Raw genomic sequence first — 16928 nt, 5'->3', positions numbered from 1 at the left:
ATGCAGTAGAGCGAAGAGGCTGTTGCCGGTGGCACCACGGCAGGGGCAGACTTTAGGAATTGCTGCTGCTTTTTGGAAAAGAAAAACACAAGGTATTTATTTATTTATTGCACTTGTATCCCACATTTTCCCACCGATTTGCAGGCTCAATGTGGCTTACAAAGACCTGTTATGGCATTCCATACCAGGATGAAGGATACAATTGGTGTTACAAAGAAGTCAAGGAAGACAAGAGGATTTGGTCAAGCAGCTGGAGAGAGATACAATCTGAATAAAGTCGTATAAGTGTTGTGTTATAGTTAGTTATGGGTTCTCGTGGTAAGCTTTATCAAAGAGGTAGGTCTTCAGAGATTTGCGGAAGTTAGTTAATTCGTTGATCGTTCTCCAGTGAGTTGGAAGTGCATTCCATAGCTGTGTGCCCATATAAGAAAAGCTGGTCGCGTAAATGTGGAAAAAGGGAAGGGGGGAGATGCCAGACTGGGCATGGGCATGGGCGTGGGAGCATGCACGGAAGGGGACAGTATCTCATTGCTGCCTCAGGTGGCATATTTCCTTGGGCCACCCCTGCATTTTCCGCATGCTATTCTGTAAGTATTCTATATTTTTAGCTTAGCAGGGAGCACTTGTTCTATAACGAAATCCAGGTGCCCAGGTTCCATTATAGAATCCTAGCATAAACCCACATTGACATGAAGGCAGGCGTAAATGGATGCAACTAAGTGTGCCAGGCAGTGCATGTAACGTATAGTATTCTGTAAGTTGTGTGTGTAAGCGGAAGTCCCGCAAATGTCCCTTGCATGCTTCGCCCACCTGTACATCCCCTTGCACTTATGCACTGTAGTTTTTAAATGCATCCTTGTAGAAGAGCTGATGGTGAATGAATGCACATGTGATACTTTTCTGTGCACATATGCATATAACTGCATGCATGAAGTTATAGAATTGCTTTTATGTTCATATGTTCGATAGCACATGGTTTGCAGGTGGGTGTACCCATGGGCAGGTTCTGGGTGTAGTGCACCATCACCTGTGTAACATACAGTTCTATAAATTACACATATATTTCCGATAACTAGGTGTGTACACTTACACCAGCACTGTGGCTAGCATAAATGCTTCTGCCTAAGCATATACACACTTATAAACCTGGTTACACTAGTATTCTCTCAAATAAATTATGCCCCTTTTCCCTGATAGAATGCAGAGCTGCCAAGGGGGTCCCAATTTTTAGTACATGCCCCCAGCCCTAACCCCACTCTGCCTTGGTTCCTCCCACTCTACCTCATGGCTCTGCCCCCTGGCACACCTCAATCCCACAGCCATTCCAGAATTATTTACACCAGTGACAGCAGGGATGTGTAAGAGGGAGTGTTTCAGTTCACTCTATTACACACCCTATCCAGCATCTATTCCCTCCAGGGACATAACTGCTTTGAGCTTAAGCCCACATCAGAACTGTGGCACTGGTTGAATCGCTGGCGGAGCTGCCCAAGCCCTAGTTGAAGTGGTCCACTGCATGAGCCCCCTATTGTGCTTTTTGAGCAGTGCAGTTGGCAGCATGCTTCAGCCACCAGTGCTGGCCCTCCTGCATATGCTCAGTTCAGGCACTTGAAAATGGAAAATAAGACAATACTTTTTATTGTACTAGCCTAATACCCTTTTCAATTAGCTTTCAGAGGCCAAAATCTGCTGCCTCAGGTCAGGTCAGGACAGTATACTGCTGTTATGGTATCCTCTCCTGACCTGAGGAAGGAAATGTTGGTCTCTGAAGGCTAATCAAAAATCAGCCCAATATAAAGATGCCACCTTATTTTCTATTTTGTGTTTTATTTGCATTTATTAATACAGCTATCACATTATTTCATCCTAAATTAAAAATAAAATTCTGATTTCAGAAGGAGAAGGGGTGACTATCCTGCTCATTTTCGAAATAGAAGGGCGGCCATCTTCCGACACAAATCGGGAGATGGGCGGCCTTCTCTCAGGGCAGGCCAAATCGGCTTAATCGAAAGCTGATTTTGGCTGCCCTCAACTGCTTTCCGTCGCGGGGACGGCCAAAGTTCAAGGGGGCATGTTGGCAATGTACCGAAGGCGGTATGGGGGCGTGGTTAAGAGATGGCCATCCTCGACCGATAATGGAAAAAAGAAGGCTGTCCCTGACGAGCATTTGGCCGACTTGGTCCCTTTTGTTTCACAACTAAGCCTCGAAAAGGTGCCCAAACTGACCAGATGACCACCGGAGGGAATCGGGGATGACCTCCCCTTACTCCTCCAGTGGTCACCAACCCCCTCCCACCCAAAAAACACTTTAAAAAACATTTTTTGCCAGCCTCTATGCCCAGCTCAAATGTCATACCCAGCTCCATCACAGCAGTATGCAGGTCCCTGGAGCAGTTTTTAGTGCACATCAGGCAGGCGGACCCAGGCCCATCCCCCCCTACCTGTTACCCTTGTGGTGGTAAATGTTGAGCCCTCCAAACCCCCCCAAAACCCACTGTACCCACATGTAGGTGCCCCCCTTCATATCTAAGGGCTATGGTAGTGGTGTAGAGTTGTGGGGAGTGGGTTTTGGGGGGCTCAGCACACAAGGTAAGGGAGCTATGCAGCTGGGAGCAATTTGTGATGTCCACTGCAGTGCCCCTTAGGGTACCCGGTTGGTGTCCTGACATATGAGGGGGAACCAGTGCCCTACGAATGCTGGCTCCTCCCACGATCAAAAGCCTTGAATTTGGCTGTTTTTGAGATGGCCGTCCTCGGTTTGCATTATAGGCGAAAACTGAGTCCACCCATCTCTAAGGTCGACGATCTCAACATTTAGGTTGAGATCAACATTTAGGTCTACCTAAATGTTGAGATCAACATTTAGATCGACCTAAATGTTGAGATTTGGCCGGCCCCAACCATATTATCGTAACAAAGGATGGATGCCCATCTTGTTTCGATAATACGGGTTGCCCCGCCCCTTCATGGCGCCGTCCTCTCAGATGGCTGCCCTTATAGATGGGTGGCCCCGTTCAATTATGCTCCTCCACGTCCATAAGGATGTCTGTTGTTATTTAGACCTGGTGCTTGGCACACCCAGGTTACAGAAAGGTGCTGTGATTGAGCAGCTGTCCACTGCAAAGGATTAAGGCAAATCAACTCCTTATACCCCCCAGTGGTTGCTGTTCTCCTGCCTCCCCTGAATGCGAAAGTGGCAAGGGACAGGGTCTTTATGACAGCTTCAAGAGCTATGGACATTCATGGTACTACAATCTGTTTTAAATTAACTTCTTAGCAGACTTCCATGCAGAGTTGAGGAATAGTGTAATGGCTTGCGCAGAGGGCTGAGAATCAAAGGACCCAGGTTCAAATCTCACTCAGCTGTTTGTGATATATACTTTTTTTTTAATTGTGAGTCCTCCAGGGACAGGAAAACATCTTCTGAACCTGAATGTATAAGATGCCTTGAAGGCTTTTGAAGAGGTGTGCTTTCAGTTACAGTAGGTATTTTTGTTTTTCTGGAGGGCTCACAATTTAAAAAAATAATAATCACAAACAGCTGAAGTGGGATTTGAACCTGGGTCCCCAAATTTCCAGCCCACTGTTCTAACAATTAGGCCACCCCCTCTGCTCTACATGAATCTCTATGTGGGCATTTTCTATGTGGATGATTCTATGCTGCCACAAAGATACCCATGTCCCTTATTTTGACCCATTCAAAATTTGGACTTTTCAGTTTGTAAAATGGATGTTTGTGCTTGATGTCACCAGCACATGGAGGTCCATTTCTCATGTATTTTGGATCAGGCTGTATGTGGGCAGATCCTGCTGTAAAATACATGAGAAATAGACATCCATATGTGACGTACAGACTCGGATGTCCATATTCTGAGTTGGATGTCCCTTCTAAAATGCCGCTCCACAAAGTAGCAGAAATTGCACCTAGTCTGAAACCATTGAAATGTACACTTTCTCTGGAGCAGCTGTAAATATTGGCATGTAAATCATTTGTGTAAATTGTGACTCTGCCCATGCTTCATCCCTGAACACACCTACACAAAGGTTGCATAAAACTATGCTCCTTCTTCTCACTGCGTGCACTTTTATATTTGCAGCCCCTGGGGTCATTTCAAAAAATCTCTTTTATGAGATAAAATAGCACATGCCTGAGAAATCCTTTATTAAATTACCCCCCATCCCCACAAATGTATTGGCCTCAACTGTGTTAAACTGTGCTGACTCATATGATAACAGAATGAACTGAGCAGTTTCTGTTGGTTCACCCTGCTGGGTATTGCGAAACGTAACTATAACCATGACCAACCAAGAACTAGCAAAAGAGCTTCGGGACAAAGTTGTGAAAAGTCACAGATAAGAGCCTGGGATTAACAGAATTGCAAAGTGTTTGATTATCCCTCAGCATGCAGTCAGCACAATTATTAAGAAGTGGAATATCTATGGTACTACCAAGAGTGCCCATGAATGGCCAAACAGAGTCCTTATCCTAGAAATAAGTGTGGATTTTCCCCAAGTCCATCTTAATAATGGCTTATGGACTTTTCTTTTAGGAAATTATCCAAACCTTTTTAAAACCCTGCTAAGCTAACTGCTTTTTACCACATTCTCTGGCAACGAATTCCAGAGTTTAATTACACGTTGAGTGAAGAAATATTTTCTCAGTTTTTTTTTAATTTGCTACTCAGTAAGTTAATTGCATGCCCCCTAGTCCTTGTATTTTTGGAAAGAGTAAATAAGTGGTTAATGTCTACCCATTCCACTCCACTCAGTATTTTACAGACCTCTATCATATCTTCCCTCAGTCATCTCTTCTCCAAGCCAAAGAGCCCTAGCTGCTTTAGGGTAGTCATCCCAACCCCTTCATCATTTTCATATTGACTCAAAGGGGTGGAGACATCCAGCTGTTGGGTTTCAGTTGAATTTCAGTTTTCTTTCTCGGTATATGTGTTGGGCTAGAAAACATTTTTGTCTGAAAGATGTGGAGCATGGCAGTTTAATGAGTGGAAACAAACTTGTTATTTAAGTCTGATGCATTACTACAACAAAATGTGAAAAACGTTCAAGGGGGTGTGCATTTTTTATAGCCACTCTATATTGCAAAAGCTAGGTGCAGATGAAGCTAGGTGCAGATGTATTAAATTAGTCCAGTGAAAAGATGTGTTTATGTTTATTGAAACTTGATAGACCACATATTCCAAACATCAGGTTCGGGATGAACACCCCCCCCCCCCCAAGTGGTAGTTATAAAATATGTTGTCATAAGGGGAAACTATCTTTACTACCAAAAAGGGCATCATATATACTGAAATAAATTGTTGAACAAAACGACAATGTCACAAATATGTTTAGACCATCAAGAAATCTTGCACGATGAATAAAAATATTTTGCTGACCGCTGCTGGCATTATTCCTGGATATGCAATGCCAGACCATGTCCAGTGCCCCTGGATATACCTGGTTAGATCCTAAGACAAAACTAGCTAGTTTGTGGATGGTCCGGGAGCAGAGTCGATGCTTAACCAGATAAGTTAACCAGTTAAATAGGACCACATAAACCACAGTCCTCTATTTATCTGGTTTGACTTATTCGGTTGAGGAGTCCTTTTACAAAGGCACACTAGCGTTTTTAGCGCATGCTAATGATTACTACGTGCTACACGCTAGAGATGCCCATAGGAATATATGGGTGACTGTAGCATTTAGCGCACGCTTATTTTTAGCGTGTGCTAAAACACTAGCGTGCCTTTGTAAAAGGACCCCTAAGTGCTGAATATAGCACTTAACTGAATAAGTTATATCTGGCCACCTAAACCTGGATATTCAGTGCCGATGTCCAGACATGGCCTGGCATTGAATATTCAGGAATAAACATGACCAAAAAATGCCGATCGCCACCAACTGAATATTTACTCCTAGATTTTTCCAGACCATCTCTGTATGAACTGAATTTTGATCCCTAATTCCATCTAGATGTGCTTGTAAAAGTCTGATGGACACATAGATGAATGAACATTTGTGAAACCTCGGTTTTCGTCGATAATCTGTCCGAAAACAATTGGCGAAATCCGAAACCGATGAAAACCGAGGCAATTAACGAGGATGGCCAAAATCGAGAGAAGGACGCCCATCTTCCGATACAAATTGGGAGATGGACGTCCTTCTTTTTCGACGAAATCCGAGGCAACCAACGAAAACCAAAACAAATTTCTCGTCAAAAAAATCAACGAAATCGAAAAACTGACGAAAACCGAGGTACTACTGTATATTGATTTAGGTATAGATTAAGGAGCCATTTTACTAAGGTGCAGAGATATCTGGGTTCAGCATATTCTAACATGGGACTTTCTACATGCTAAACTCACAGCATTTAAGTTGATTGGATTTTCTTCTTTTGTATGCAAGCCATGTGCTAGTGTTCCCATTAGTACGTTACACCTGCAAAAACACAACACAGAAACACTTACCATCTCCTGTTTTGGAGGCATTAAGTGCTCCAACATTGATCCAGGTAATCCAGTTAGCATGTAGTAATCCTAATGTGCTACCTGGATAACTCAGGAATGCCCACTTTCCACCCATGATATACCCCTTCAAAAACTATTTTTATGAAACATTTAACAAGTGTTAGGGCCAGATTCTGTAAATGGTGTCTAAGAAATAGGCACGTCCAAAAATAGTGCTTAGTGTTATTTTATAAACCATGCCTAAAGTTAGGCACAGTTTATAAAATAGGAAATAGGGCCAGGGAATGCGCCTACATTTAGGTGTGGCCATTTATACCACTGAAAACCTAATGTAAATACCTGCGCCGAAATAGAGGCACGTTCCTCTGAATTCTATAACCACGCACGTAAATTTGAGGAATGCCTCTGACACGCTCACACTCCCCTCATAACTCCCTGTTAGCTACGTGCACTAGAATTTGCGCGTGCCTCTTTTTAGAATCCGCCTAAAAAGATGCGCATGTAAATTCCAGTTACTTCTAATTAGTGCTGGTAATTGGTTGTTATCAGCCAATTATCATCAGTGATTGGCTCATTACTCAATTAATGAATTTGCGTCCAATTTAACGCATGCAACTCACCGTGCCTTATATAGAATCCGGGGGTTAGTGTGCAAAAATAAGGAAATTACTTTTGTGGTATGCCTTTTCTTGCGCGTTAGGGCTTAATGTCCTTTAATAAAGTGGTCCCTAAATGATTTATAATTGGGATTCTCTTCAGGCTGAGCTGCTGGTGGCTTCTCTTGGTACCATACACTTTTCATCCTGCCTTGTTATTGAGTGTAATTAGCATGCTACAAATTTCACCTGTTGTGTTTCCTCTTTCTCTGACTCCAGCACATGCCATGCAGATAGATATCATATTCCCAGGGGACTTATGCAATAAGGATTTTTTCCCCCAGAGGTGTACAGTGGAAAACGTCCTTCAGTGTGATTTCAATATTATATCTTCATGGTGTACGAGGGGTGAATTTTCAGCTGTGAAGTTGAAGCCTAGATTATATTTTAATGGCATGGCTCATCATTGTTAGAACAGGAAATCCTATGAGCTCCGTCTGCTTATCAGTGCCTTTCAAGTAGAAGTTATTCACTGCACAATCCTTTGTCTTCTGTTCTGATTATCCCCAGGGCAAAAATCACACAGGGCCTTAGAGACTTAAGCAATGAGAAACCGGTCGGCGATACATACATGCATGAAGGCCTAAAACTAGTAAGTTGCACCTGTTCTTTCATTTGCTTAAAATAAATACTGTACCTAATATTATTTTTGGACAGGATGCCTCAGAGTAGTTTTTAGTGTGCCTAAATGAATGTCTGCTTCCTTTAAGTCTCACTGGCTTCATTATTTAATACTGATTTTATTTCTCTTTCCGTTTATTTTATAAGAATGCCACTTGGATCTTTCATGGTGACATACCTAACACTTTTTAAGCTTGTTGTTCAGCATCAACTCCAACTTCTATAAATGGCACTCAAAATTACTAGGCGCTGTTCTACAAAAATACACACATAAAGTTTTCAGCACGCAAATGAAAAAAGGGCATGACCATGGGAGGGGCATGGGCAGCTCAGGGGCATTTACTAGAGATCCACACCCAATATAGGCACGGGGATTTACACCAGGTTTCATTGGTATAAATCCTCATGCCCAGGTTGAGCAGCCCGACCATTAGGCCACCTGAGGCGACCGGTCAACGCGCATGTAGCGCATGAGCCCTTACCGCTAGATCAATGGGTGGCGTTAAGGGCGTGCTGGTTTCAGTTTTACCGCATGCCTTTTCCCTGTCCCATTAAAAAACAAGCCTTTTCCCAGACACGGTAAAAACTGGCCCGGTGTGAGCCAACAGCACACACCCACACTACTGCAGGCCTCTTTTTACCGTGGCTAAGTAAAAGGACCCCAGGGTCACAAGGAGCTGCAATGGGAATCAAACCTGGTTTCCCTGGTATTTTGCCCACTGCACTAACCTTTAGGATACAAGATGTCTCTGTATCTTTATTGCCATGTTCAGCGAGGCTATTCAGTATTATTATTATTATTTGTTACATTTGTATAAGCCTGACCGCTGAATATGTAGTCCTAACTTGATGTGGAAACTTATTCATCCACAGTGAAGACAGCTGTTTCTGCATTCAGTCATATACACATTAGTTATCTGGATAATGGCCTAATATTGCTACTATTCAAACAATCTTTGGCCCTACCTCTGGCATGCCCATAATCCTGCCTCTTCATAGGTTTTGGCCTATATGGTCAAAATTCATGTGTTCATAGGGGCAGGAATGTTAAAGTAAAGGATGGGATGACAGTCCAATGGCATGTGGCCTTATTTTGCATTTATTGGAAGCAAGATTTCATCTTCCATGGTAAAATAACATATTGAGCAAACGTTCAGTTGCAGTTTTAAGCTGAGCAATTAGCCTTGTCTTTCAGGCAAATGAACAAATTGAGAGGGCAGGAGGCAGAAAGACCTCCAGCATAATAATTGCTCTGACAGACGGGAAGTTGGAGGGTCTGGTGCCATCTTATGCAGAAAAAGAGGTACGTTCTGAACTACGACTGCTCACATTATGCTCTGAAGTCTCTTTAATTGCCTGCTTATGTACTGTGTGTGCATGTGAAAGAGCTTTCTATAGGAATAACACTTATTTTTGTTGTCTTCTATCTCTTGGGATAGGCTGAGCAAGCTCGAAGTTTGGGGGCTCGAGTTTATTGCGTTGGCGTTCTTGATTATAAATTTGAACAGGTAGGTGTTATTGACTAGGTGCCATAATTCAGATATGGTTTGAAGCGCAGCATTGGTGTGCATAGGTTTTACAATGTTTTTTTGTTTTCTGAGTTTTGATGCAGCCCCTCAGTTCTTCCAGCCAATGAGATCATTACTAGACCAGGCAGAAGGGGACCTGACAAATATCTGCACATTCATTGGATTCATTATGACCAGCATTATGACATCACACAATGCTTAAGTTCTGGCAAATACCTTCGTTCGCTTAGCCTCAGGAATATTATCAAATTAGTCTGGGTCACTGGGTTCAACTTTGGAGAGACATAGTTTATCCCTTGCATATAGGGTATTGTAGCTATTTGCCTAACAAAAAGCAGGAATATATTACTATGGGGTATGTTTACTAAGGCGTGTTAGTTGTTTTAACACACCTTTAAAGTTATTTCTATGGATGCATTAGCATTTAACGCATCAACTATTAACGCACATTAAAAGCACTAACGCGTCTATAGCGTGCCTTAGTAAACACAGCTCTATATGAGCTATTATACTACAATTTATAGTAAGGAGGGGACCATCTTTTCTCTAATTTGTTATCATAACTTCTACCCATTAAACCTAAATATTTCAGCTTAGTTAGTGGTATTAATCGAATGAAACTAAAGAAGCCATCACCATAACAAGGAGATTGGAAATGATGTCTCCATAACAGAAAAGTCATAACCGTCATGGGTAGTGTGCACCACAATTGGAAGAATATTGTAATGATGATGGTAGCTGATTTTAATAATAGTCATTACACAGGTAGTTTACCCTTGTAGAATTCGCTTAGAATTCATTACATGCTTCTAGAAGAAATATGGGTTAATTCATTTGAAAATGGAACATGAATTACTCACAAAAGGCATTCTCTGTTGTGACTTGGAAGCCAATAAACAGTGGTTTGGGTTTTCAGCAGCTGCTGGATGAAGTAAGGCCTCAGCCCCTACTCATACATTAAACCTGATTTCAGCTGCCTGATTTATATATGTAAATTATATGCACCAATTTATATATAATTTTCATGCTGCCCCTGGCCCTCCCTAAGCCTTGACTCATAAGTTTTGTGCATAGAGCATGCAATTGTACAATCTGCACTTACAATTATGTCCGTGTTGACTCAGAACAACCCTCTGGATAGTTGCCCTGAACCGTGTTAGTCTTCAGTCAGGCAGCTAATCGTTCATTAATGCCTATAACTGGGGCAAGTTAAAAAATAAGATTCATGAGGTCAGCATTAGCGTCAACTACGTAAGTCTTTTTGGGGATCCATTTTTGTTTGAAATGTCATCGTATACGTCAGCAATATTTCCTGTTTCATTTCATGTCATTATAAAGCCAAACATCAGGGAAACAAAATCTGAAATGCAGGTTTTTTCGTGTGTTGTCAATAGTTCACAGTATTGTACACTATAGCGGTGATTCTATAAGTGGGCGTCTCCTTTTAGGCTTTCTGATTACGCATGGTGAGACTCTATTCTATAACGGTATCTGTGTGCCCACCACTGTTCCTTCTAAGCTGAGTTGGAGTCCTCCACCTCCATCCTTCCAGTGGGAGGTGCTGTTTCACTATCACATTTTCAATAGTAAGAGACAGGCAAGCTCTGCAAGACTTCAGGGAACCTTCCTGTCCCTAGTGATTGAAAACACAATATTGAAGCACCGCCCCCCCCCCCCCCCCGGCAGCAGTTGGAGGACTCCCGCTCAGCTTAGAGGGAACAGGGGTGCTCAAATACTGTTATAGAAATCTAGCATAACCCAGCACATATCCACAATTACTCGTAACTGGGAGCCTGCTCTGGTGCCTCCAATGCTCCGCTCATGTGTATGCCCCACACCTTGGACGGTAGCACTTGTGCACACCCGTATAGAATAGCGCCTAGGAAACTTAATGTACGTAAGTGCTAATTTTTTTTGCAGTTTTGCATCCAAAGGGGTTCATCCCAGTGAGCCTAGATATAGGATTGGCCTTCACATCTCAATGGTGTGTCTTAGTACACACTATTTATCCATGGGTGCCCTATCTGAGCAATAGTGAACTCTATTGATAACATTATGCGTGAAACAAAACAAAAAAATATATATATATTAACCCCCTCCCACCCAATAAATTGAAAAATCCTATCAATGACAGGGGAAACTAAAAAAAAAGAAAATTTTTGGTCAGCACACCCTAATCTTTTTAAACATCAGCCTCAATCTTGATAGCAAAGTTTTCAAGATGTGCCATACTGGTTTCACACCAAAGGTCCATGAAGCTCGGCATCCTGTCTCTGAGAATGCCGATTCCCAGCAACTAAGCATTTTGGCACAAAATAAGAAAAGTCTCAACCTTAAGACAGAGGTGCAAAACACTGGCCAACTTTGGTCTTTATTCTGCTGGAGAAGGCTAGATAGATGCATTTTGCTTTGTTAAAAATTATAAGAAATGAAAGGGTGGCACTTTTGCACTTATGTAAATTGTAGTGTGGGTTTTTTTTGCCATTGATGAAGAGTTATTAGCTCTGAAGGTGTTCTACTTGGAGCTCTTTGAGACTTTTTCCACCTACTTTTCACTTTGTTTAAATCTATAGATTTACTTCACAGACTTAAATATTTATTGAGGATTGTATTGAATATTTGTAGTTGTTTGGATCAGTTCATCCTCTGTCCATCTTTTTGGAATATAGTTGTTTATTTTGGGTCATTACAAAGTATCTGGCAGACCTAAAAGATTAGATTCTTTCATTGTTCTTTTTTCCTTATTCCGAGAGATATGCAATGACTTTGTCAAGCCTCCCTGTCTAATATGGGCCCTGTTTACAAAGGCTTGCTAAAGTTTTTAGCATGCGCTAACTGTGTAGACACCCATGCCTTTGTAAACAGGGCCCTATGTATGGACTTTTCCTCCAGGAACTTGTGTAAATGCCCAACTCAATATTGAATTTTTGCCTAAGAACTAGAAAGCTGCCCATCTTCTTTCATGGTAGTTACACAAGTCAATAAAATGAGTTAGTGGAAAAGTGTGGCAAATGTAGAAAATTTAACTGCGAAGAGTGAAATGTATTCTACATTTAGTGTACTTTAGTGTACCCATCTGCCCACTGGTCGTAGTTCTTGTGATTCTTGTCTTATGAAAACTCTGCAGTGATTTTTTTTCAACCTGTTTTTGTTCTTTTAAGCTTGCAAAAATTGCGGACACAGAGAAACAAGTCTTCCCTGTCGAAGGCGGTTTTCATGCTCTTAAAGGGATCATAAATTCAGTGAGTATTATGGAGAAATTATCAGCAGAGCTGGTGAACTTTTGAAAGTTATTTCAAGTACTTTGCTGACCATCTTGATTTTTCTTTTGCATAACATTACTACATTTAGGGGTCCTTTTACTAAGCAGCGGTAAAACGTGGCTTGCTGTAGTGTGGGTGTGTGTTTTTGGTGTGCGCTGGACCATTTTTAATTGTGGCTGGGGAAATGGACATTTTTCAACGTGCTGGGAAATGAGCATGCACTAAAATGATAAGTAGCGTTCGCCTATTTATGGCCTGAGCCCTTACCACCAGCCTGGCGTTAAAGGCTCACATGCTACTCACGCAGTAATCATGCAGTGCGCCAATGTGGCCGTGCTGCCGATTACCATCAAAAATGCCCCCACAGTAGAAAATTATTTTCTACTGTGGGAACCAGCAAGCGCCAACTTTGGAATTACCACCGGGTCCTCGCTCTATCCCGGCTGTAGTGCCAATTTGGCACGAGCTACCTGCGCTTTAGCCATAGCACTGCTTTGTAAAGGAGCCCATTAATTTTCTTACTGGTTCTCATTTTAGCTCTTTTATTGCTAGACAGAAACAACCGACACTCTCTTTGAACTTGCCTGTGGTACACAGATCTGGGGATTTCATTGGCCATTTCATCTAATAATAATTAAATGGATAATAGTGAAAACAGAATATTCTTTGGTGGCAAAACAAGGACAAAAAAAAGTGGAGCTTGTTTGTAGTCAGTAGCGATATTGTTTCAAATTTGTTTTAATGACTGCACTACAGATGAGGTGAACCTTACATACAATCAAAGGTTGTTCTAGTTGGCCTAAGAACAACTTGTGAAAAAAAAAAACCCCAACCAAACTCATTTTTCATGGTGCAGAATGGTGGTCATGAGAGGTGAGATAATGAGTGGCATATTTTTACAAGATTAAAAGAGGGCAGACATTTACTGGTACAGCAGAGTTGTAAGGTGCTAGCTAAACTATGGTCTCAGCATCATTTCAGAACTAGCCCCACAATAGCGACATGTTTTACAATGAAAAACAACCACATTTTCATCAATATATTCATTCATGGTAGTGGATCTAGCTGCTGTTACAAGACTGTTACGTAAAAAATGTAAAATCACACAAAAAATGTGATTCTAAATATAAAAGAAGAACACTGAGGGGTATGTTTACTAAGGTGTGTTAGTGATTTTAACACGCCTGTAAAGTTTCCGCGTGTTAAACGCTAACACGCCTATACATTTCTATGGGTGCGTTAGCGTTTAATGCATGTAAACTGTTTAAGCACGTTAAAACTGCTAACACGCCTATAGCGCCCCTTAGTAAACATAGGCGAAAGTGTGATTTGAGCGACAGGTGAACACCTATATTGTGAGTTATGTATTCAAGTAACTCACAGGGGCCCTTTTACTAAGGTGTGCAGAAAAATGGGGTGTGCTAATGTAGGCATGTGTTTTGGGCGTGCGCAGGTTCATTTTTCAGCGCGCCTGTAAAATAGGCCTTTTAAAAATTTTTGCTGAAAATGGACGTGTGGCAAAATAAAAATTGGTGTGGGTCCGTTTTGGGTCTGAGACCTTACTGCCAGCCATTGACTTAGCGGTAAGGTCTCATGCAATAACCGTCTGGTAATCATCAACGCACATAGAATGATGATTACTGCCTGTTTTTGTTGCGCGCCAGAATATAAAAATGATTTTCCGGCGCACATAGCGGATGCTCTTCAAAAATGAAATTACTGCAAGGGCCATGCAGTAGCCGGGTGGTAACTCAAAATTGACATGTGTTGGGCATGCATAGGCGTATACATGGCTTAGTAAAAGTTCCCCACAGTCTCTACAGCCTGCCTGATTACTAGATAGCCTATTCCTGCATACTCTTTACCAGCCCACAGCCTACTGGGTCATTAACACGTCTATACTGCTAGTCAAGGTTTACACTTCTTTTGGTTTCCCAAAGATATGTACAAAAATATGCAGACATTTAGTATAGGCAATAGATACTTACTTATGTTTTGTTTGCATACTGGAATTCAATGTATCTTCATACAGTTGCCAGGAAGCAGGGATACAGCATAGAATCTAGGAATCAATTGTACAGCATATTAAGAACAGCAAACTTCAAAGTCCATTCTGTCCCTCCATGGTATTCTTGCAGGGTGGTCATACCTTCAAAGTCAATAGTGGAGGAGTAGCCTAGTAGTTAGAGCACCGGTCTTGCAATCCAGAGGTGGACGCTTCAAATCCCATTGCTGCTTCTTGTGATCTTGGGCAAGTCACTTAACCCTACATTGCCTCAGGTACAAATTTAGATTGTGAGCCCACCTGGGATAGAGAAATATCCAGTGTACCTGAATGTAACTCACCTTGAGCTACCAGTGAAAAAGGTGTGCGCAAAATCTAAATAAAATAAATAAATATGCCAGAAAGCCAGCAAAATAGTAGCTGAAACCTTAAAGTGCTCCAAAGTAGAGTAGCAGAGATTCAGAAAAGTAAAAAGCAAAACGAGAGGGAGAGGTACTGTAGGATATACCTTCAGGTTGGCTATCAGTCTAGGTTGGCAATCAGCCAATGGGGATTTCTGTAGCTATGCAAGGAAAAGAGAAAAATATCTGCATTCTGACACATAGCCAGGAAAGCCTTTTCCTGACCAGGTAGGGGTGGGGAGTGGAAACCTGCCTTTAGGCAGGTAAAACAATAGCGCTCCTCTCCCCTTATCAGTAAGAAAATAATCTGAGGAATCTGTCTTTTACTCTGACTTAATTAAGCATACTGCTCAAGGCATGCAATTTAAAAAGGAAATTCTTCACACTATTACACTAATATTAACTAAATTAATATAATACACTAAACTACGCTACAGCACTAATAACAGAACTACAATGCACAGGGGCGACTGCATGGGGCCCCACGCTCCCAGGGGCCCCGCGGTCATGGTCACATCCCCGGCACTGGTGGTCACTCAGAATCTTAATTTGCAGTCTCTGAAACCACCTCCCTCCTCCCCTGCAATGTTCCCTAGGGTCGCGCACTCCCGTGGTTGTACATTGATGGTCAGAATCTTTCTGCACAAGTTCTCAACCTCGGAATCCCCTCCCATCCCATCCCATCCCAACCCGCCCTGCCCCCGCAGTGCTCCCCTGCCTGGCTTTTACCTCATTAGGCACGCCACTCAGCAAGCAACCAGCAGTCATTTTTGTTTCCCGTGGCTGAGCCCTGAGCAACAGTACAGCTGAGCTGTGGCTGGTCAGGAAGCTTGTCTCTGTCTGATGCTAAGGGCTTTTCTAATTGGCTGGGATTGACGACCTTGGCCAATCAGAAGAGTTCTTTTAGGTGCCACACAGGCTCCCTGACCAATCACAGCTGCTTTTCTTTAGCCCTGGCTCAGCCACATGGTTGCCAGGTGGGCGGTTTTCTCGCCCAATTGGGCGGCTTTCCGCGACCCGCTGCAGTAAATTTTTGCCCGCTACGGGTCGTGGTTTTTTGGGCGGCTTTCTTTTTTGTTGGGCGGGTTTTTTTCCCTCGCCGGCTGCGGTTTTTCGCCCCGCGAGGGCGTGGTTAACAACAGGGGCGGAGCTGTTGACGTCGGGGGCAGAACTGTTAACGGGGCGGAGCTGTTGATGTCAGGGGCGGAGCTGACAACGGCAGGGGCAGGGTTGGTGACGGCGGAGGCGGGGTATGCGGTTTTTGGGCGGGTTTAGAGGCTGGTTTGGGTCAGAAAAATTATTTAAATCTGGCAACCCTGCTCAGCCACATGAAAAAGCTGTGACTGAGATTAAGTTCACAGAAGTGAAGCCTGCAGGCAGTGACTACCCTGGAAGATCAGCTGCACAGCCAAAACCAGATCCCATGAATAATCCTCTGGGCAACAGTGACAAACATGCTCCCAGTTCAGAGGTTTCCACTGAGCCACCAGTGGGTCCTTGATCAAAGACTAAATAAAAGCACTCAGCCTACTGTGTTGTGCCTCTTAGGCTGCTGACCTGGGCTTGTAGTGGCACCAGATAACTTAAGTTTCCACCATTCCCATTTTGATTCAGTGGGTGGCACAAGCACTAGTAAGAATCAGATTATATTTTATTTTATTTGTATTTACATTTATTTATATTACCAATACTATTTTGGTTAGATATTGACTATCAGTAGTAATTATTTTTTAGAGAACACCACTTAAAATTAATTGGATGATTTTCTCCGCAATGTTCAGCTGTTCTTATTTCAAATTCATTGTTGTGGTAATTATTTTAGAGGATAATTCTTTGTAAAGTTCCTGAAGGTAATTTCTCCCTTGGGTAATATGATTTTAGAGTTATTACTTTGTTTTTTAATTTTCAGTGTGCATACATAGAAAAGTTCTTAAAAAATCTTGTCAAAAGGGGAGGAGCTAGATGGGGCAGGGCTAAGCAAGAATCTGG

General features: G+C 42.4%; 1 protein-coding gene across 2 annotated transcripts in view; it reads left to right on the top strand.

Moving 5' to 3' along the window:
* ANTXR2 (ANTXR cell adhesion molecule 2) overlaps nucleotides 1-16928 on the top strand; it is a 437579-nt gene that overhangs the window by 53097 nt on the left and 367554 nt on the right. For both annotated transcript variants that reach the window (XM_030190557.1, XM_030190556.1), the window contains exons 4-7: nucleotides 7631-7712; nucleotides 8937-9044; nucleotides 9181-9249; nucleotides 12432-12512. In XM_030190557.1, the coding sequence (XP_030046417.1) occupies nucleotides 7631-7712; nucleotides 8937-9044; nucleotides 9181-9249; nucleotides 12432-12512 (340 nt within the window). The remainder of the gene's footprint in view (nucleotides 1-7630; nucleotides 7713-8936; nucleotides 9045-9180; nucleotides 9250-12431; nucleotides 12513-16928) is intronic.

The sequence above is a fragment of the Microcaecilia unicolor genome, chromosome 2 (assembly GCF_901765095.1).
Source record: "Microcaecilia unicolor chromosome 2, aMicUni1.1, whole genome shotgun sequence".
Lineage (NCBI taxonomy): Eukaryota > Metazoa > Chordata > Amphibia > Gymnophiona > Siphonopidae > Microcaecilia > Microcaecilia unicolor.
The sequence above is the reverse complement of the archived record's forward strand: the minus strand, read 5'-3'. Positions and strand labels throughout refer to the sequence as shown.